The sequence below is a fragment of the Podarcis cretensis genome (assembly GCF_951804945.1).
Source record: "Podarcis cretensis genome assembly, chromosome: 4".
NCBI classification, from domain to species: domain Eukaryota; kingdom Metazoa; phylum Chordata; class Lepidosauria; order Squamata; family Lacertidae; genus Podarcis; species Podarcis cretensis.
In genome coordinates, this window is record NC_137173.1 from 53753708 (window position 1) to 53774859 (window position 21152).

At 41.6% G+C, this 21152-nt stretch overlaps 1 protein-coding gene across 3 annotated transcripts in view; it reads left to right on the forward strand.

Moving 5' to 3' along the window:
- Nucleotides 1-21152, forward strand: part of LOC307213815 (trifunctional purine biosynthetic protein adenosine-3-like) — a 25820-nt gene continuing 4668 nt past the window's right edge. For 2 of the 3 annotated variants that reach the window (XM_079972021.1, XM_079972022.1), the window contains exons 1-19: nt 1-113; nt 2656-2800; nt 4182-4277; nt 5420-5594; nt 6415-6526; nt 7364-7432; nt 9014-9139; nt 9982-10069; nt 10410-10495; nt 10988-11156; nt 11465-11696; nt 12017-12111; nt 13955-14064; nt 14470-14668; nt 16100-16351; nt 16798-16950; nt 18611-18814; nt 19639-19788; nt 20988-21118. In XM_079972021.1, the coding sequence (XP_079828147.1) occupies nt 42-113; nt 2656-2800; nt 4182-4277; nt 5420-5594; nt 6415-6526; nt 7364-7432; nt 9014-9139; nt 9982-10069; nt 10410-10495; nt 10988-11156; nt 11465-11696; nt 12017-12111; nt 13955-14064; nt 14470-14668; nt 16100-16351; nt 16798-16950; nt 18611-18814; nt 19639-19788; nt 20988-21118 (2664 nt within the window). In that variant the 5' untranslated portion in view covers nt 1-41. The remainder of the gene's footprint in view (nt 114-2655; nt 2801-4181; nt 4278-5419; nt 5595-6414; nt 6527-7363; nt 7433-9013; nt 9140-9981; nt 10070-10409; nt 10496-10987; nt 11157-11464; nt 11697-12016; nt 12112-13954; nt 14065-14469; nt 14669-16099; nt 16352-16797; nt 16951-18610; nt 18815-19638; nt 19789-20987; nt 21119-21152) is intronic. The other variant, XM_079972023.1, reaches the window with a different exon arrangement.

Below are 21152 nucleotides of genomic sequence, written 5' to 3' on the forward strand. Positions count from 1 at the left end.
GTACAAACTTGCGGCTCCCTGACAATTTTTGAAGATTGTGTATGTGGGGTGAGGGGCAGGGGGTGAGCGTTTTTCAGAAGGACATTTTAACAGCCCAGTATTTTTCTGCAAAGGTAGGAGGTTCTCTGGTTGCATCCTGTTCACTAATACTTCATTGTCCCTTGCTTACACATCCACATGCCACATTCTATTGGACATTTATATCAACTGGCTATAATACTTTAAAAAAAAAATCATTTTCAAATTTGATTGGCAAAGAAATATAAGGTACATTTTAAAAAGAAATATAAGGTACATTTTAAAAGATGTGGAGAAAGGTTTACTCAGAATGGGACTTTGTCCTGTACCTATTATTCTAATACAAGATAAACAATGTGCAGCCTTATGTTAATGTGAATAGAGAAATTAATATTAATTATGGCATTCATCATAGTGAATAATGGATTGGTTTTCAATGTAGTTCTTCACAATTAATTTTGTTAAAACTTTTTTTTAATGAGATATTTTTTTTTAAATTCCTCAATATATTAAGTGAATATTAATACAATCAAGTAGAAAATTCTGTTGTTGTGATAGAGCTACTTGTTACATTTGTTAGAAGATAGAAGGCTTCTACTTGGTTGTTCTTTAAGTCTTCTTCAGAACATTATATCTTGAATCCCTGGCTTCTATATATTATTCAGCAAACTCATTACAGAGGTAATGTTGGCATATTTCACAGTATTTTAATTATGTATCTTCTTGGCAATAGCTGCTTAATGTCAACAGCATATTTCTTAAAGGTCAATTGATGTGTGTCTCTCCCCCTCCCCCTCGGCATTTATAGTAGCTTGTTCCCATTTCATATCAACAACAAGGGCACTAAATGAAGGTGTGATGTTATTGAAATAAGTTTTAAAAAAATCATTTGAAAAAATACTATTGGGATAGTTAAGTATATTGTTTTTTCCAGACAACATCCCTCTTGGTTTCTTATTATTATTATTTTTGCTGCTATTTTGAGAATTGCAGTATGAAAAGCAATGCACAGCAAAACTGCACACTGCAGTGATGCCTGTTTTGCAAGATGCATAACACCCAACCACATCCATTTTTGCACTTCAGCTGTGATGCTGTGTGTGTGCCCCTTTGGCTATTTGTGTTAACAGTCCTTGCATCTTGGGTGAATTAGATTGGAATATTCACTTAGTTTCTGGAGTTCAAAGGCTTTATTCATGCAGGAACTATTTACAGCAGTGGTTTTCAACCAGTGTGCCATGGTACTGTGGGGTGCCTTGAATAATGGTCAGGGGTGCCCTGGGCAAAACTGGTCTCCATCCCTTTTTTCTTCCCTCACTCTTCTGATATCCTCTTGTGTCTCTACCTCCCAAAGGTTTGTACAGCTCTTTGTTGCATCAGCCCTGGCTACAAGCTCCCCAGGCAAATGGTGCCTCTGGGGCTGGCCAGGGGTGCTTCCCAGGCCCCTGTAGGGCACTGTAAGGAGGCACCTCACTTTGGGGCAGGGGGGCAGCTCAAAGATTATGGTGGCAGCTGGGGGAAGGGGAGAGGAGAGGAGGCTGAGGGAACACTCCCAAGGGAGGGTGTTTGAAAAAGGGTGAGAGGCTGCCAGCTCTGCAGTCAAGGCATGACATAACTGGGCTCCTGAGCCCCACAGGGGTGCTACAGAAAGAAAGTAGTTGGTCAAGGGAGCCGTGGACTCAAAAAGGTTGAAAACCTCTGATTTACAGTATGAGAGGAGATGAGAGCAAATAACATCTTGTATCAAAAAGCTGCAAAAGAACAATACACAAAATGGCTCAGCTTTTAGGGGTGAAATTAACTCAGACAAATCAAAGACCACAAGCAAGTGCTCAGAAGAAGGAAATTATTTGTTTTTTTCCAACAATTTGTCAGAGCAGCAAAGTGTGCAGAAGCACAAGCTGTTCACATTCTGATCTCTCAGTGGTTGATGAAATTACCAGAGTGGGGACTTCAGAGATCCAGTGTGGTGTAGTGGTTAGAGAGTCAGAATAGAACCTGGAAAACCAAGGTTCAAATGCCACAAAGCTCACTAGGTGGTTTTTGACTAGTTGTGTTCTCAGCATTTTTTGAAAAGATAAACATGAGGGGAGAATTGTGTGTACCAAAACCTTGGAAAGCCACTACAAGTACAGTACAGAGTAAACAGAACTGAGATAGATGGATCATTGATATGACTTGGTGCAAGGCAGCCTACTATAACTTACATATTTCAAGGAAGGTGAGATAAGTAGGTTCTTGCCTCTTACAGTGAACTCCTATAGATACCTACTCAGCAGTAAATTCCACTGAGTCCAGTGGGGCTTACACTCCAGTAAGCAGGTTTAGGATTGCAGCCTTAAAGACATTACAAATACTGATTTATGTTTTTGCTTATTCTCTACCAAATGGACAATTAGTATAAAATGCCTGTAGCTGCTTCAAATGCTTCCGTTTTAGAGGATATTCACCATTAATATGATGCCATTTTAAAATGCAATGTGTAATGTGTGAGATGGCTCTGCCAAACATCTAAATTTGCCTCAGTTTAGAAGTCAGTTTCCTCATAAGTAATTGGTTTGCCTTCCCAATAAAAATGCTAATGATTGAGGCATTAGACCTATAAATGACAATGCACCTCTTATTTTGCATATCCAGATGGCTGATCGAGTGCTTGTGATTGGCAGCGGGGGCAGAGAACATGCTCTGGCTTGGAAATTGGCACAGTCTCCACATGTGAAACAGGTACTGGTTGCTCCGGGAAATGCCGGTACAGCTAATGATGGCAAAATCTCTAATTCAGGTGAATAGCTTGTAGTATTTGGTGACTTTTCCTGCATTGGATATATTTTAATGTATTTGAATGGTCATACAGTGGAGAAGGACGCAGGTGGCGCTGTGGGTTAAAGCCTCAGCGCCTAGGCTTTGCCGATTGAAAGGTCGGAGGTTCGAATCCCTGCGGCGGGGTGCGCTCCCGCTGCTCGGTCCCAGCGCCTGCCAACCTAGCAGTTCGAAAGCACCTCCGGGTGCAAGTAGATAAATAGGGACCACTTACCAGCGGGAAGGTAAACAGCGTTTCCGTGTGCAGCTCTGGCTCGCCAGATGCAGCTTTGTCACGCTGGCCACGTGACCCGGAAGTGTCTCCGGACAGCGCTGGCCCCTGGCCTCTTGAGTGAGATGGGCGCACAACCCCAGAGTCTGGCAAGACTGGCCCGTACGGGCAGGGGTACCTTTACCTTTACCTTTACAGTGGAGAAACACACCCATGCCACCTTTCCAAAACAGTGTACAATGTATTGCATAAATGCAAATGCTGGGTGAGAAAAATCAATGCTTCAAACATGTCTGACTTTTTATTTTAATTCAGCAGAATGCATATACAAAATGCAAGCTCTACAGCAGGGGTAGTCAACCTTTTTATACCTTCTGCTCACTAAAGCATCTTTTTTGCTGGTAAAATTTCCTTACCGCCCACTAGTGCTCAATGGAAGGAGGATTCAGCTTGTGCCATAGAACCCGCTACTGCCCACCTAGAATCCTGAAACACCCACTAGTGGGTGGTAGGGACCAGGTTGACAACCCCTGCGCTACAGGATAAAAAAATACAAGACATTCATTGAATCTGTGATGCACTTTAAGTTCTGCAGATCGGGGATGACTGACTGACCTTGACTGCTTATGAAGGAGTTGGAGTGTGTAATCAAACATGTTTAGCCCTTGAAACTCCTATCTAGATAACAAAGTGGTTTTTGGAAACACAATTTTAGTCAATTTCTGCTTCTTCAGATGGCCCACATGCCCATCCCACATTGCTCAGCCTTTTAAGGGGTGCATGCCCACCCTGTTCCTTTCTAATGGGAGCCCAGAGGGCAAAGGCACTTGTTGGATCAACACCTTAGCTTGTGTAGCCATTCCTTGCACCTTCAACCCTTGTCTTGCTTATGTACTGTACTGCTTAGAGCATTAAAGTTACTGTGGGAGCCAGGGCACATAGGCTTTTGATGTAAGTTATCTTGGGATCTAAGCTACCAAATTCTTTATTGCAGATCCATATGCACAACTATATCTTTATTTAACATATTGAAATAAATCTTTATCATGTTTTCCTTTTGTAGTTCCTGAAGCCACATAACCGTCATACGTTTTGGATCCTGGTGTTTATTATTATTTATTATCTATTTCAGGGGTTTTAATTAGCAACCATACTATCCTAGCCCAGTTCTGCAAAGATCATAACATTGGGTTTGTGATCGCTGGACCAGAATCTCTCCTTGTGACAGGTAAAGTTAGAGTAACTCCTTTCTCAGGAAAAAAACAAGTGCTCTTGATTAAAAAATAAAGGTCCAGCCTTGGGTAGCATAGGAACCCAGTACAGTGGTACCTCGAGTTACAAATGCCTCAGGTTACAAATGCTTCAGGTTACAAACGCCGCTAACCTGGAAGAGTTACCTCAAGTTGAGAACTTTGCCCCAGAATGAGAATGGAAATCGTGTGCCGGCGGCACAGTGGCAGCAAGAGGCCCCATTAGCGAAAGCATGCCTCTAGTTAAGAACAGTTTCAGGTTAAGAATAGAATACGGTACCACTGTATTTGGTATCATCAACTGGAGAGCAAAATGGGTTTCAAATAGCTGGGGTTTTTTGCAACTGAGAAATGGCCTTTCTTCTTCTTCTTCTTCTTCTTCTTCTTCTTCTTCTTCTTCTTCTTCTTCTTCAAACTCTGGACAGTGTGATTCCGACTGATAATTCTGCACATAGATAGACAGCAGACACCAGCCTCTTGTATGAGCATATGCATGTAGCATCTTGGAACATTACATAAAATAACTCCCTTGTTAGACCAGAGTTCATATTGATGTAGATTCTATTTTAAAAACCATGGTGTTACAGTGGTACCTTGGGTTACAAACACCTCAGGTTACAAACACTTTGGGTTACAGACTCCATTAACCCAGAAGTAGTACCTCAGGTTAAGAACTTTACCTCAGGATGAAAACAGAAATCGCATGCTGGTGGCGAGGCGGCAAGGGGAGGCCCCATTAGCTAAAGTGGTACCTCAGGTTAAGAACGGTTTCAGGTTAAGAATGGACTTCTGGAACGAATTAAGTTTGTAACCAGAGGTACCATTTTATTAGGCATCAAAGCATACCTTGGCTACAGGTTTGATAAGTTTATTATAGATGCAGGCAGACTTTTAAAAAGAGAGTTCAAGGTGACATGATAAACTGCATCGTTTTTTGTTTCTGAACTATAAAACCCCAAACTCTTAAGCCTTCCTCCATATTGGTGAGCTGCCTGCTGATAATTTTAGTTGCTCTTTTAGCTCTGTGATACCATTCTGAGACAGGCAAGGAGTATTAATAAAAAAAAAAGCTGAATTCCATAGCAAGATTTGTCTGAGCCTTTCAGTATTTTGTTGTTAGGAATTGTTGATGACTTGGTAGCAGCTGGAGTTAGATGTTTTGGCCCTACAGCCAGGGCAGCACAACTGGGAACCAATCGAAGTTTCGCTAAGGTCTTTCTTGATCAACATGGAATTCCAACAGCAAGATGGAATGAATTTTTAAATCCGCAAGACGCTTGCACTTTTATTAAAAGGTAAGCATTATTTTCTCCATTAGCTTGCGCTCTTTAGAGTTGATGGTATAGCTTTTTCATGAATTAAATTAAAAAGGGACCCCAAACGTATTGAAAATTTTTGATGAATATTGCAAAATGGCCAAAAATCAACAAGTTTACTGTTCTAGTTCTCAGTCTCTCCACTTTCAACCTCAACTTTCTCTCCCTCACTACACACTAGACCTGCTTGGTTCACCTGCTCCCTCCACAGCTAGGCTCTGCTTGCAGATCACAACCACAAGGCTCCGCAGTCAGCTACTGGGTCCCGGAAAACAGGGGGCACTTCTTCCTCTTATTTATTCATCAGCCTTGACTACAACAGCATTTTTTTTATTGGTTGTTTCTTTTGGGGGGAGATACCAAAAGAAAATAAGAAGGATGATAAAGCCTTTCACAATGTTTATTCCTTAGATACTTCTAAACAAGGTTTAAAATGCAGTAATTTATCAGGGTGAATTTTCCCCTCACGCCTTTAATCACTCTAAGCAAGGCTGCATCTCATACTTAGATGGGAAACTTCCAGAGATGCCTAGCCCAAGCCTTCCTTGAAGAAAGGCTGGATAAAGTTTAGAATATAAATTAGAATATTTTCACGTAGCTCAGTATTGCCTACACAGAGTGACTGTAACTCTCCATGGTTCTCTCTCAGCCTTGCTTGGAGATGTGTTAAAATTCTCCTTTCTCTAAAATGTTGTGTTCCAGACAGTCCAGGAACTATTTTTTTTTCAAAAGAGGAAATTTTTGACCATATAATGAAAAGGAGTGATTTTCTTCTAATATGCTCTATCTTAATTTAAAGTGCTGCTTTTCCTGAATTGGTGGTAAAGCCTAGTGGCTTGGGTCCTAGAAAAGAGATAATTCTTGCGTCGAACAGAGAGGAAGCCTGCAATGCAGCGCAAGAAATTCTGCAGGTGATTTATGCCTCTTTGTTAAGCTGTTGTGTGCTTCAATTTCGTTTATCATGGTTTTTTTATGTAAGGATAAATCTTACACTCAGGAGTTAGATTGTAGTCCAACCCCCTGCAGTGCAGGAATATGCAGCTGTATGTTTGTAAGGTAAGGTAAATGGGGATGCGGGTGGCCCTGTGGTCTAAACCTCTGAGTCTCTTGGGCTTGCCAATTGCAAGGTCGGCGGTTCTAGTCCCTGCAATGGGGTGAGCTTCCGTTGCTCTGTCCTAGCTTCTGCCAAACTAGCAGTTCAAAAGCACGCCAGTGCAGGTAGATAAACAGGGGAAGGTAAACGGCATTTCCATGCACTTTGTTACTCAGCACGGTGTTCTGAGGGGCCAGAAGCGGTTTAGTCATGATGGTCACATGACCTGGAAAGCTGCCTGTGGACAAACACTAGCTCCCTTGGCCTGAAAGCGAGATGAGCGCCACACCCCATAGTTGCCTTTGACTGGACTTAACTGTCCAGGGGTCATTTACCTTTTACCTTACCTATGTTTGTACTTTGGGTAGGTTTTTTCTTCTACTGTGACATTGTGCAGTGACGTAATTATATAGTATTTTAAATAGTGTTCTGATGTACAAAAACAAGTTATATGTTTAACCAGCAAATTGTCACACCTCATAAAAATTTAGCAGGGACTCTACTTGAGTAGAATGTGGACTACATGAAGGTTTACAGGTGAAGAAAAAAAGTTACCTTATTGGAAATGCTCTAAAAAAGAGCTGTATTGTTAAAAATGGAAGATGGAATGAAAGTAGAATCTGACCAGTGGATTTTCTTTTCTTTTTTAATGTAGGGCAATGTTTTTGGAGACACCCAAGATACCGTAATAATTGAAGAACTTCTTAAAGGGGAAGAGTTTTCTGTGCGTTTTCATTAAGTATTGCAGCCAGAGTTACCCTGTATTGTTTTTGTATAGTCCACAAACTTTAATTGTTATTAATAGAAATAGCCAAGACCAGCCTGAGGCAACCTCATTACCTGAGGTGGTAACGAGCCCAGAGAGGAGCAGTTGGGGCATTGGAGGCAGCAGCAGAGGAGATACTGGTGGGAGACTGAGGAAGCGTTGAGCAACAAGTACGGGACATGGCGAGCAATACACTCCCAGGTCCCCTGGATCTGCTGTCCCCCGCAGTTGCCCTCAGTCTGCTTCCTGAGGCAACTATCTCACTGAGCCTCATGGATGGGCTGTCCCTGACTATAGCAATGTGGTTCACTTAGCATGAAGCACAATGTTAACACAACATCAGCATTATTTACTACTATTTCCCAGTGTGGTTTAGTGGAAAGTTTGTTGGACTGGGAAGATGTAGATTCAAAACTCAACTCTGCCATGAAGCTTAGTGGGTCACCCCGGGCTACTCACATGGTCTGAGCCTAACTGCCTCCCAGTTTTGTGGATAAGAATAGGAGGCCCATAAATCCTTGGGGAAACGGCAGGGTAAATTCCAGAGGAACCACATAACTTGCTGAACCACAAGGAGTTCTTGAGCTTTTGGGTGCTAATTTTTTGGGTGCTAATTGGGTGTCTGATGAGAACTATCAGCAAATATAGGGATTTTATTGTGCATTGTTATCATAGTTTTTAGCATGCTGTAAACTTTGACACACAATAATTAGTATTTCCTTCAAGGGATACTAAGGGGACTTGCTTTGTAAACCTTTGCAGGGTAAAATACAGGCAGGATTTTCAAAGTCAGCAGTTTCAGGCACAGAAGGGGAAAGCACAGAAACATAACTGGATACTTCTGCTTTTCTTCCTTGTGAAGCAATTGGTAGGGACCTGCTGCACAGACTTTCATCTCCCCAGAAGGATTCCAAAGAAACGAAAAGAGACTTGGTGACTGCTTGTGGATTTGGGGGAGGAAGGAGCTAACAGATCTGCCTAAGGCATTTTCTTGCCTGAGATGAAGGACAAGATGGTCCCAGTTCCCCTCCCAATTCTACGCACAGAAGTCAGACAGATTGGCAGCTGAATCTTACAACACCAGCAACAGGACAACATTCTCCATTGCATCTGGGGATAGCATGCTACCTTAGGGAGTGCGGGGCAAACGATGCATAGCTCACACAGCTTTTTCCTTCAACAGATCACTGCTCCCTGTCTCCCCCAGTTTCTGCTGCCAGAGGCAGCTTCCTTACTCTGCCTAGTGGTAGGGTGGACTGTGGCAGTCAGAAGGTGGAGGAGTAGAGAATAGCATGGGACCAACTTTTCACATGGTAGCACTGACTCTGTGACCTTAACTACAATTTGAGCTGCAGCCATTAGCTGCTGAAAATGTTCACCTCTGTGTGGCGAAAAGCTCTTGCTAATTTCAGCACTGCTGTGAAAGGCAGGACTTCAAGGATTGAATTAATAAGAGAGAAACTTATGCATGTTGATGTATAATGTGTGTGATTTTAGTTTGTTATATTTGTTGCTCAGTTTCATGTATTTTCTTCTCAGTGCTTATGCTTTGTGGATGGAGTCACTTTTGCTCTCATGCCACCAGTCCAGATCCAAAAGCAACTATCTGATGAAGACTGGGGTCCAAGCACTGTTGGAATGGGAGCTTATGGTCCAGTACCTCAGGTGCCAACAAGTTTTATTCACTGCTTAGGACTCCATATGCCTTTCCCCTGGAAATCATATAGTCTGTTTTCTAAGTAATTTCTTGAGTGATGCTTTCAAATCTTTCTGGGTAATCCATGACAATTGTTGACCTTGGAATAATAATGGACATAGGCGTCATCTCCTGGGGGCCAAGCTCTTTTGCCCTCCCAATTTTTTTGGAGGGGGGCAACCGCAAATGAAGAACACACATGTCATTGCCTCCCCTCCAGTCTTCTGTACAAGTCGGTGCCTCTGTTAATGGAAAATCATATAACAAGATTCTAGCATGCTAATGCTGTGCCGACAAAGGTGTGTTGTACTCCACAGTCATACTTCAGAAGCACATAAATTGGTATTGAATATGAAATTTAGCAGCTTGATAATCTCGCCCTCCATCCCCCCCGCCCCCAAGACTGCAGATGTAAATCTGATAGTGGTTGGGGAATTTTCAGCAGTTGATGGGGGGGGGCTTCCATGTGACAAGCAGAATTAAAATAAATTATTCTAAGAAATGGACATGTAAACTAGATGCAAACTAGAGAATGGTGCGAAACTCTAATGTTTATTTTTGTTGCTCGAGTATGCACTTCCTTAGTCTTAGTGTTGCCCTTGTAGATGATGGCAGGAAGACAGATGGGGACAAAACTTGAATTAGTTGCCTCTGCCTTTCATTGGCTTTGGCTCCATCTACTGTTGGTCTTTGTGTGAACAATTCCAATGGGAACCAGCCCCTACTGGTGTTCGGTTACTTTTGTTTTGATTTTTTACACCGAGGAAAAAATTGTTGTAAAGCCATTTGTCCTTCTCCTGTTGCTCATTAGATTTCCGAAGTCCTTCTAGAAAAAGTTAAAGGTACACTTCTTCAACACATTATCAACAGCATGAAGCAAGAAGGCATATTTTATGTAGGTAAGAAGTTACATTCAACATCAAGTTCCTTAGGAATGATCATTCTCTCATATGACATCACTGTGTCTGATGTTTATGTTTTGGATTTTCATCATATTGAAAACTCATTCTTGTCTTCACGTAACAACTTACCATTTTTTGAGTCTTGCTTAATGAATGATAACTTCTGGAGGAGTTATTTTATGAATGGAGAACTTGATCTTCTACCAATAATAATATGCAGATTTTAAAAAAAATGCTTCACTTCCATCTCATACCTTAGTCTAGCTGTTTGCATTTTAAATACACATTAAAATATATACTTTGATTTTGTTATCTATAATTCTCTGATTCCTTTCAGGTGTGCTGCAGATAGAATTAATGCTTACCAAAGATGGTGTGAAAGTCTTAAGTTTTGACTGCTATTTTGGTGACCCCCAATGCCAGGTAAATCAGAGGTATACAACCTACTGTAATCCTATGAACCACCAAGACAGCAAATTAATATTTCAGATTGCGTGTAATTTCTGCTCCAACAGCATAGCATTACAGTTTGTAGTGCTGCATGGTAGACATTGTGAGTTAACAAAAGAAAAAAAGCCAGTGTAGCACAGCAACTAAACGGAATCAATATGTGCTATGATAGTCTCTCCTTTGGGAAGTTCACAGTAGTTGACAGTAGTATAATCTCCCTGCAGTCAAATCAGATTGACTGCTGCAAACTTTATCCAAACAAATCAGGACAAATGCTCTATAAAGAGGTCATCTGGTTTTAGGTTTGCTTTCTAACTTGTAATCACTGTAAGCTAATTTCCACTGGTTTTTGGAAATAGAAAAGCATTGCAAAAGCAGTGATTTGAACTAGATATAATGAACTAACTATAGCTGCTGAATTGTATATAATCATATATAAAATGCCACCTATGTCCACTTTTGCAGGTAGTTGTTCAGCTTCTTAAAAATGATCTTTATGAAGTGATCCAAGCCACTATTGATGGCAGGCTCTGCAGTTCCATGTTGGCTTGGTCAAAGAATTGTACTGCTGTGTCGATTGTCATGGCAAGTGAAGGGCATCCGGAATGTTCTAATCAGGGCAAAGAGATCACTGGTAATTCTTTTTTATTCTGAACAGCTTAATTACAAGGTACAATGAATAATTTCGCTTTATGTTTTCTGACAGTCATTATTCCTTTTTTAAAAAATACCACAATAATCATCTTTCAGTTACAGTATTTTGAATTATTTACTAAATGTATTTCTTGTTAAATGTTTCAGCAGGGAAACTTAAGTGAAACGTGAAGTGCGGACTTTCCACTGATATTTTGAGACCCCGTAAAATGATAATACAACCACCTACATCTATAGAATATGTTCTAAAAATAATAATCGAGCCCATTTTCCTTTCAATTTTTGTAGGGCTCCTTCAGGCAAGAGAGCTAGGCCTGGAGATCTTCCATGGAGCTACCATAGCAGTGGATGACAAAGTGCTGGTTAATGGCAGCAAAGTCTTGACAGTAACAGCCATGAAGGAGGACCTTGCGTCAGCGCTTGAAGTTGCCTACAAAGGACTGGCAGCCATTTATTTCCAGGGTGCAACTTATCGAAAAGATGTTGGTTACCAAGCTATGAGGTTTCTCAGACAGTCTGCGTATGTAAACATAGGCACTGGCAGATAATGTGTGCTAACCCAATGTTTATTATTTTGCCCAGGATCAGAGGTAGATTTAAGGGAACATGACTGGTTCACCTGCACTGGGTGCCCAGCTGAGAGGGTGCGGCAGAGGCGCTGCAACAATGCCTTAGACTAGAAGGCAAGAGGTGGGGGGCCACACACACACCAAATTTTGGCATTGCACAGGGTGCTACTGACATTTGAAAGTCCAAAGTCTGCCACTGCCAGGATTCTCTTGCAACCACAATCGTAACTGAAAAATGTTTTAACAACCATGACGTGTGCTTCTGTTTTAGGAGTCCATCATATGAAGACAGAATTGCAGATCCTATTGTTTGCAATGTCTTGGTTCGCCCATCTAACCTAACAGCTGCAAGTGGTTCCAAATTAGGTAAGGATCAGATGAAGTGATGAATTCCCAAAGGATTTTGAAGACCAGTTTTTCAAATTTATTCCATGTGAACCAAATTATTAAATGGATATACTAACCAGCTTCTGGCAAGAGCTCACTTCATTGTCCTTCCTTATCCTCAGAAGTTACTGCTCTTTGCATATCTTGCACAAAGAGTAGCAGGAGAATTATGTATGATTAGGGCTACAATGTTCAATTGACTAAACTTTAGGAAATTAAGTGATTAAAAACATTTACTCATCTAACTAGATGCTCCTAATTAATTTGACAGCAGGGGTGCTAATTTGAATAAAATATTGGGGGGGCAGATAAGCCCCACCCTGCCTAATCAATCACATGATGCTGTGCACACACACCATTTGAATGACAATGTCCATCAACTTTGGGGGACTTGGCCCCCTCAAACATTTTATTGGGGGTGAGGCAAAGGACCTCAGCCCCTAGGAGTTGGCTCCTATGTTGGACAGCATATATCCATATCATTTTATGTATCTAGCTTTTTTTTTTTTTGTTATAAAACATTTTTGTAAAACAATTACAGGTGGCAAATGCCATCTCATAAGAATCGTTCTCATTTTCCCCTCATACAGAAGAGAGAGCATCTTCTGATATGATGCCTGAGATGCATCATCTAAAAACAAAGAAAATAAGCTTCTTGCTTTAGAAATGTTGTTTTTACCCATGGGTAGAATTAATTGATAGCATAAGAACGTAAGTAAAGCCCTGCCAGATCAGACCAAAGGTCCATCCAGTTGAGTATTTTGTTCATAGTGGCCAACTAGATGTTTGTGGGGCATGAGTGATAGCCCTCTCCCCCTGCTCCATGTTTCCCAGGAACTGATATTTATTCAGAGCCATACTAATGGTGATGCTAGATGGTGGTATAAAGCCATCATAATTTTTAGCCATTGATTAATCAAGTAACTATAGGGACGCAGGTGGCGCTGTGGGTTAAAGCCTCAGCACCTAGGGCTTGCCGATCGAAAGGTCGGCGGTTCGAATCCCTGCGGCGGGGTGCGCTCCCGCTGCTCGGTCCCAGCGCCTGCCAACCTAGCAGTTCGAAAGCACCTCCGGGTGCAAGTAGATAAATAGGGACCGCTTACCAACGGGAAGGTAAACGGCGTTTCCGTGTGCGGCTCTGGCTCGCCAGATGCAGCTTTGTCACGCTGGCCACGTGACCCGGAAGTGTCTCCGGACAGCGCTGGCCCCTGGCCTCTTAAGTGAGATGGGCGCACAACCCCAGAGTCTGTCAAGACTGGCCCGTACGGGCAGGGGTACCTTTACCTTTACCTTTAATCAAGTAACTAAAACAAATACGATAAATCAATTTAAAATATTTAATTGGGATGCAGCTGTCATGATCTTTATATGGAAATTCAGACTGTTGTGGACTATTTCTGCTTTTTGTATGCTGCTCTGTTGTCCACACCTAATTTGTCATAGGTCAACAATATAGCAGGAAGCCAGTGCAGGCAATGTTTTTATCTATGGAAATGTCAACTTATCTCTTTTCTTCTTGCTTCACATATTGTAATAGCTGAATGGAATGTGTAAACACCTGTCTGACTATGATATCATATTGCACATGGGGCTGAATGTGAAACCTGATGCTCTGCTTTTGCTCCTGTTTTCTAAAGATATTCTATATAGCAAGAATCTAAAACAGAAACAGGAAGCACTCCTATATTCCTGCCTTTTGCAACATCTCAGCCTTGTCTCAGTGATCTATTGCAAACATGAGGATTTGCAAGGGGGAGTAGTAGTAAGTTTTCAGAAGCAATGCTGTTTCCCACAATGTTTTTGACTTCTGTGTATCTTTCAGGCAGCTGTGGGCATCGGGGGAGTGTTTCTGCCTTCTTTGATTTGAGAGCATCTGGTTATAATGATCCCATTCTAGTATCCCAAACTAAAAGCATTGGGACAAAAATGAAGGTAAACCAAGGCATGTCCCTACTGTAGCTTGTGCTATGCCCATGTCTCTTGTGATGCATCATTTTTCCATGTGAGACCACAAAGCTACACTGGTCAAAGCAAGATGGAACGGCCTTTCCATAAACACAGAAGTAACCGGCACTTATAAATGTTTCAGATCAATATAATTATACAATTTTGACCTTTCTAAGCTAGCCCCTATAGAACTTGAAATGTACTAAGCTGAATGCATCCCAGCTGTCCTATATGGCGATCCACCACAAGCTCCTGCCTTTTGCTTGGCATCAGTTGCTCATATAGGAAAAGAACATCAAGACCAGTGTCTGAAGCTGCCTAAAGTAATATTTTATACCAGAGTAATGCATTCACATTAAAATCCCAGACTGATTCCCTTGTCCATTACAGATTGCCCAGCTGTGCAATAAACATGACATGATTGGTCAGGACTTGGTGGCCATGTGTGTCAACGACGTCCTGGTTCAGGGAGCTGAGCCTCTCTTCTTCCTTGACCATTTTGCCTATGGAAAATTGGATCCTGGTGTGGCTCAGTCAATAAGAGATGGAATAGATGGAGCCTGCAAACTGGCAGGATGTACACTTCTGGGTATGACCACATCTCAGTATTTCTCTTCTCAGTTTTGAAATTTCTTCTTTGTGTCCTAGGATCTGTAAGTTGTAGTGGTGGTGGTAGCATAAATTTCCAATTGACATTGAACATTATTTGGGGGTTCTTCCAGATGGCTGGCACCATCAATATCATGTTCCCATTTTATAGAGGGGGAGCAGATAAGACTTGCTGTGATGCAAATAGCTATGCTTTCCAGCCCTTCACTAATATATATTAGAACTAGAAGCCTTGTCACCAACGTTGATCAGAAATTCTAAGAAACAAAAAAGATGCAGCTTTGAAAATCAGTGATTAAACTCAGTGCAGTCTTGTAAGGTTCAACCCACCATCTTGATTCAAAATATAATTGTATGCATACATAAACAAAAACCTGCTATTTGATCTTAGAAACCCTCGTGCAAAATTGGGATCCAGTATCTTAAGAGGTGCCCAAGTGCATAGCGAACAAACTAGAATTGGTGGAGAGGCTGTAGAAACTGTTTGTTTCAAGCCAGTCTTAACACACTGGGTGGCACAAGTCAGCTGTAGGGTCTTTGAAATGGTGATGCATGTGACTTGCTGGTGCATCTGTGTCTGTTGTGTGGCATATGTGCAGGCTTTGGAGGCACATGCACACACCCTTCTAAACATTTTTATCTTGTACCAATATGAGCATCTTTCTTCCACTTCCCTAAAACCAGACATTAGGAATTATTCCAAAATTCATCAGTGCTGTAGATGGATGAAGATAGGCATATATTTATTAACATCCTTCATTTACCGGTATTTACAATCTATGTGGGACGCAGGTGGCGCTGTGGGTTAAAGCCTCAGCGCCTAGGGCTTGCCGATCGAAAGGTCGGCGGTTCGAATCCCTGCGGCGGGGTGCGCTCCCGCTGCTCGGTCCCAGCGCCTGCCAACCTAGCAGTTCGAAAGCACCTCCGGGTGCAAGTAGATAAATAGGGACCGCTTACCAGCGGGAAGGTAAACGGCGTTTCCGTGTGCGGCTCTGGCTCGCCAGATGCAGCTTTGTCACGCTGGCCACGTGACCCGGAAGTGTCTCCGGACAGCGCTGGCCCCTGGCCTCTTAAGTGAGATGGGCGCACAACCCCAGAGTCTGTCAAGACTGGCCCGTACGGGCAGGGGTACCTTTACCTTTACCTTTACAATCTATGCAATCTTAAGCATACCCAATGCCCCCCCCCCCCGCAAAAATGAGGTGTTGGTACTCATACGTTGATAAAAGTGCTGTGTTTGCCAAAGCAAAATGGCTGCCATAGGCTGGGCGGGGGGGGGGGAAGAGAGGTGACGGTACTCCATATTTGTGACTACTGCTGCACACTAAGCACTGAGTATACCCATATAGAATGCAAGTTCCGTGGGCATTTATGGTATTTGCTGCTGTTGGTTTCTCTTCCGTTTTCCTAGGAAGAGAGACCAGTGAAATGTCTGGCACCTTTGCACCTGGAGAGTGCAACCTGGTTGGCTTTGTGGTTGCTGCTGTGGAACAAGAAATGGGATTTCCACAGCAGGAGAAGATTGTCAGTGGTGATCTCCTCATTGGCATAGCTTCTTCAGGACTTCACAACCAAGGATTTAGTCTTGTGAGGAAGATTCTTTTAACATCATCCCTACACTATTTCTCGTCTGTTCCTGGTGGATGTGGTCCCCAGACTTTAGGTATATCTGCTTCCCCCAATTTCTTACCCTGAACATTTCTTGTAAATTAATACTATACACGTATTGTTTTCTTGCTTGCTTGCTTGCTTGCTTGCTCGCTCTGCTGTATATAATTACCTGATTTTGAAGCCATTGCACACTTCTCGGCTTTAGTTCCCCATCATGATTTTTACTGCACCTTTCCCCCACAGTGTCTTCAGAGACATCCTTGTTGTCCTCTTCTTTTCCACATAAAGAAACAAAGGAGACCTTATGACAGCCTTCCCCAACCTGATGCCCTCCAAATATTGTTGGGATGGGGCTGGTGGGAGTTGTAGTCCAGCAATATATGTAGGGCATCAGATTGGGAAAGGCTGCAGCTTGGTGAGGAAGGAATCTTGTCCTGCTTATTATAAGATTGTATGAATGATTTTATCTACAGTTTAAAACTTCTCATACATTCACAGGAGAGCAGTTGCTAACCCCATCCAAAATCTATAGCAAAACTCTGCTGCCTGTACTCCGTTCAGGAAATGTGAAAGCCTACATCCACATTGCAGAAGGAGGGTTGCTGGGAAGCTTTTCTACAATCCTTCCTGAACAATTTAGTGTGGTTTTGGGTAAGTGATTTTTGTTCTTGTTGTATTATCTATATGTAATATACACATGATTCTTTTTTAGCATGACGTTAATAAAGGCATTTTGGAAACTAGCCATATGCACACACCCTCAAGTAAACCACCTTGGCTGTGAGTCCTGGAAGACTGGCTAGGCCCTGCCTTGCATTACTTTTCCCACTTGACCTGGGAGGGCAGGATGCTGACTGACTCCAGCTACGAAAGCTGAGGCTGCTGAGCAGACTTTGGGACTGGGGTGTTGTTTGGGGGTGTTGTTGATGTTGTTGCTATTCGTTTTTTGAATCTTTATTTTAGATCTTTTGGTTTATGTGGAATTTGTGCAGTTTGGCTGTGTATTTTTTGTGTTTTATTTATTGTTTATGACTACTTTTGTTATGTTGCAGTTGTGTGTGGTTTTTTTCATGTTACAAGCCACCTTGAGCATGGTTTGAACTGTGGAAAGACAGCATACAAACAAAATTATGTACGTATATATGTAAACATCTGAAATACTTCTGGCCTAAACGCTCCAAATAGAAGGCAAGCAAGATGGGATTTTTTTTCCCTCTGCCCCTCTGAACAGCAGTCACCAGTCGTGTGTATATCGTGACCTTCTTGGCTGGAACCCAGTATTTCTTTATCTGGGGCAATTGACTCCAAACTCCATATAAGTTTTCTGTTCCAGATGGAAGACCACAGGGGCAACTCTAGCCTGGCATGACTATTCAATGAGCCAAGAACCAACACCATGGACAGCTCATTGTGGGGATTTGGGTTTGAAGTCAGGCCAGAGCCAAAACTGATTGAGATTGTTGCTTCAGTGTAGTTCGCAGCAATGGATGTTTAAATCAGGAGCCCCCAAAGTGATGTTCTCCAGATGTTGCTGGACTGAACAACTCCTATCATCTCTGAACACTGACCATAATGGATCACCTGACAGAATTAGAATCCATCAGGAGGGCACCACATAGGCCCCCCATTTTAAATATTCCTGTCAAGCCACACCTTCTTAAAGGAGCCTTGCCTAATAACAAGAGACTGCACTTTTCTTATGCCGGCATGTGCTGCGTTAAGGGTGAAAGACCTGTTCCAGACCCTGGGCTTAGTGGGGTGGAAAGGAGAGTTTTCAGTAACCAGTGGGGTGATGCATGCAAGTCTAAAAGAGCTACTTTCTAAGGGACAGTGTCTGGAAGCCTCACTGTGTCCTGGAGCCCCTCCTCTATAGAAGTGTCTGGAGGGGGTGGCTATTTCAACTATTGTCTCCTGTAGCATTGGAGGAACTGAATATTCTCCTTCCTAGGAGTCTCAAGAGACCTCTGCTGACAGATGGAGTTCCAAACCATGACAATAGGTTTCTTGAGAGTCTGATCGTGAAATAACTAATCCAAGAGTATTGCACAGTTGCAGTCCCTCATCCCAGCATTTGAGAGGAAAAATCAGAACACCCCTCTGAAATGAATTTCTTTCTCTTACTCATATGTTCAGGTCTCTCTATGTCCTTCACATAGATAATTTCAGCATGACATAGTAGTTCCTATATTTTGCTGGATTGTATCCAATATTGCTAATGAGAGTTGAGGCTGGAAGGATGAACCTGTGCCATGGCTTTAACAGGGATGGAATTAAGGACAGTGTTGTTCTTTACAAATTCAATTATTTGTAGATGCTCATAGTTGGAATATTCCTTCAATATTTTCTTGGCTTCAAGAAGAGGGAAGCCTTTCAGAAGTGGAGATGTCTCAAATGTTTAACTGTGGGATTGGTGCTGTGCTGGTGGTACAAAAGGAGTTTGCTGGACAGATTTTGAAAGATCTCCAGAAATACGAGGATGCGTGGTTGATCGGGAAAGTCATCCACCATCTTGCAGGTTATTGCATTTCTTATTCAGACATAGAAACAGCTTAAAATCCAAGAAAAGCATTTAAAATGTTCTAAGGCTTCAGTTCTATACCAATTTATATGAGAGTGAGGCCCATTGAAAATGATGGTGTTTACTTCTGTGCAGACATATATAGGAATGCACTTTAATTTGTAGACATACATAGGATTGCACTGTGATTTGGACCGTAATTGTATTAAGTTTCTGTAGCTATGTAACTTAACTTCGGTAGCAGGGGTAAATTCAGCATCTCTCTTCTGTTCCTGCTGCTGCCACACCACAGCCAGGACAAATCAAAGTCTAGGTTGCTATGCTTTCTGAACCCAGGCTTATGGCTTGTTTTCACCAAGCTGTGAGTGGTAACCAAGGTTTGTTCATGGTCATGCTTGTAATTTACTTTGGGGAAACAAGCCATGAACCTCAGTTTGGACAACACAACAAGCTAGATTATGACTTGTTCTGTGCATGGCATCAGCAAGAGTGGGAAAGGAGCTCTGAAAGAACTTGTTCACATTAAACCATAGTTTGTTTTAAACTATGGTATAATATGACATGTGAACTGGGCTAATGTTTAGTTTGTATTTGGGTGTCCATTTGCAAGTCCTGCACAATGCAAAAAATATATATGAAAACACCAATTAATTAAAGGTTATTTGCTTTCAACTCTTTTGTAAACAAATGGATTAAGGAGAAGAGCTTTCAACTGGATATTATAGACATTCCTATCCCTTTGGCAGTTTAGTTTTCCAATGTATGTGCTTTTAGCTACTATATTTTAAGCATGTGCACTGAATTACCTTTCCTTTATTCAGGATGTTCTCGTGTAGTAATCAAGAATCTTCTTGAAGCATTGCTGCAAAACAAATATCCATTTATGAAGAATCTTTCCAATGTAGACAGCCAGATCCAGACCACATGCAGAAAAAGCAAAGTGAAAGTAGCAGTTCTTATCTCGGGAATGGGTGAGCTTGCAATTGCTACAGCACTCAATAACCATCTCTGCAATGGAGATTTTGTGAGAGCATGTAGACTTTGATATATTATGGCAAAGTTGCTTGTGTGAACTTACATCTCATTGAAGATGCTTTATAAAGTGCTTTATAAGAATCATTCAATATTAATAGAACTGATTGCTGTTAATATGCAGATAGTTCTTATATTAATTGCATTTTTGATCAGAATTGAAATCCAGTTGAACCCCTGATATCCAAATCTTGCATCACACCACATCATTCAAATTTACTTTGAAATTATGTTTAATGTCTTAAGGACTTCTAAGCAAGCCAGATTGGGACAAACTGGGAAGATGATATGAAGGGGGGAACTCTTCTGTCATTGACTTGTTTATGTTTTAATTTCTTTATAAAAATATTTGTATACTGTAATTCCATAAAAATAAATCAAAGTTTATCACAACTATTGAAAAATGTGCAAGCACGCTTTAGTTGCCAGGGTGATTTACAAGAATTGAAGAATTATCCATACTGGTTTATTAAAAATAAGCAGAAAAGCATGTTTCAGAAACTTTCCTACACATGCTCAGTTGGGAAGAAAACCCCATTAAACTAAATGGGATTTACTTTGGTTTAGAAATGAATAGAATTACCTGTAAGTTATGGATTAACTGGGAATAAGAGCAGGGGGAGAATATTAAGAATGTTATGAAGATATTCACTAGAAGTTGATCATAAAAAACACCAAAACAACAACCAACAACACAGAATCATTAATTGAAGATCAGAAAGTTATCATCCAGTTTAACCGCGTTATTGTTAATTTTGCTATATTAGCTGATACAGAAACTTTGTAGAACAAAATGAGGCATATGCAGGCCTTGGTATTCTGCCTGAATATAACAGAGAGTCCTCTCTGCTCCAGCCTCAAATATGCAAAGTTCTGATGGTTACTACAACCATTTATACAACATGAATGTTGCCTATCACAAATCTTTCCTTAAAAGCACAGGAATTCTTAAGCAGTTGTATAGTCAAAGAGCTAAAATGCAGTCGCAACCTATGTAGAAGGTTGACAGAGAACATGGGTTTGTTAGTTCACAATGATATTATAAGTGCATACTTTGGAGCAGTCACTTGCTGTTTCCCTGGGTACACGTTTGCGATGTCTACTAGAAACTGGCTGTGTCTTAATCTTCTCATTTGAGGTACAAGCCTGACAGCACTTCTCGGATATGCAAAAGAGCCAGCAAGCTGTGCCCAAGTAGTCCTTGTCATCGCCAACAGGTCTGGGGTGGAAGAACTGAAGAATGCAACCCTGGCTGGCATCCCCACCAGAGTAAGGAGAACATTGCAGTATAATTTCATGGCCA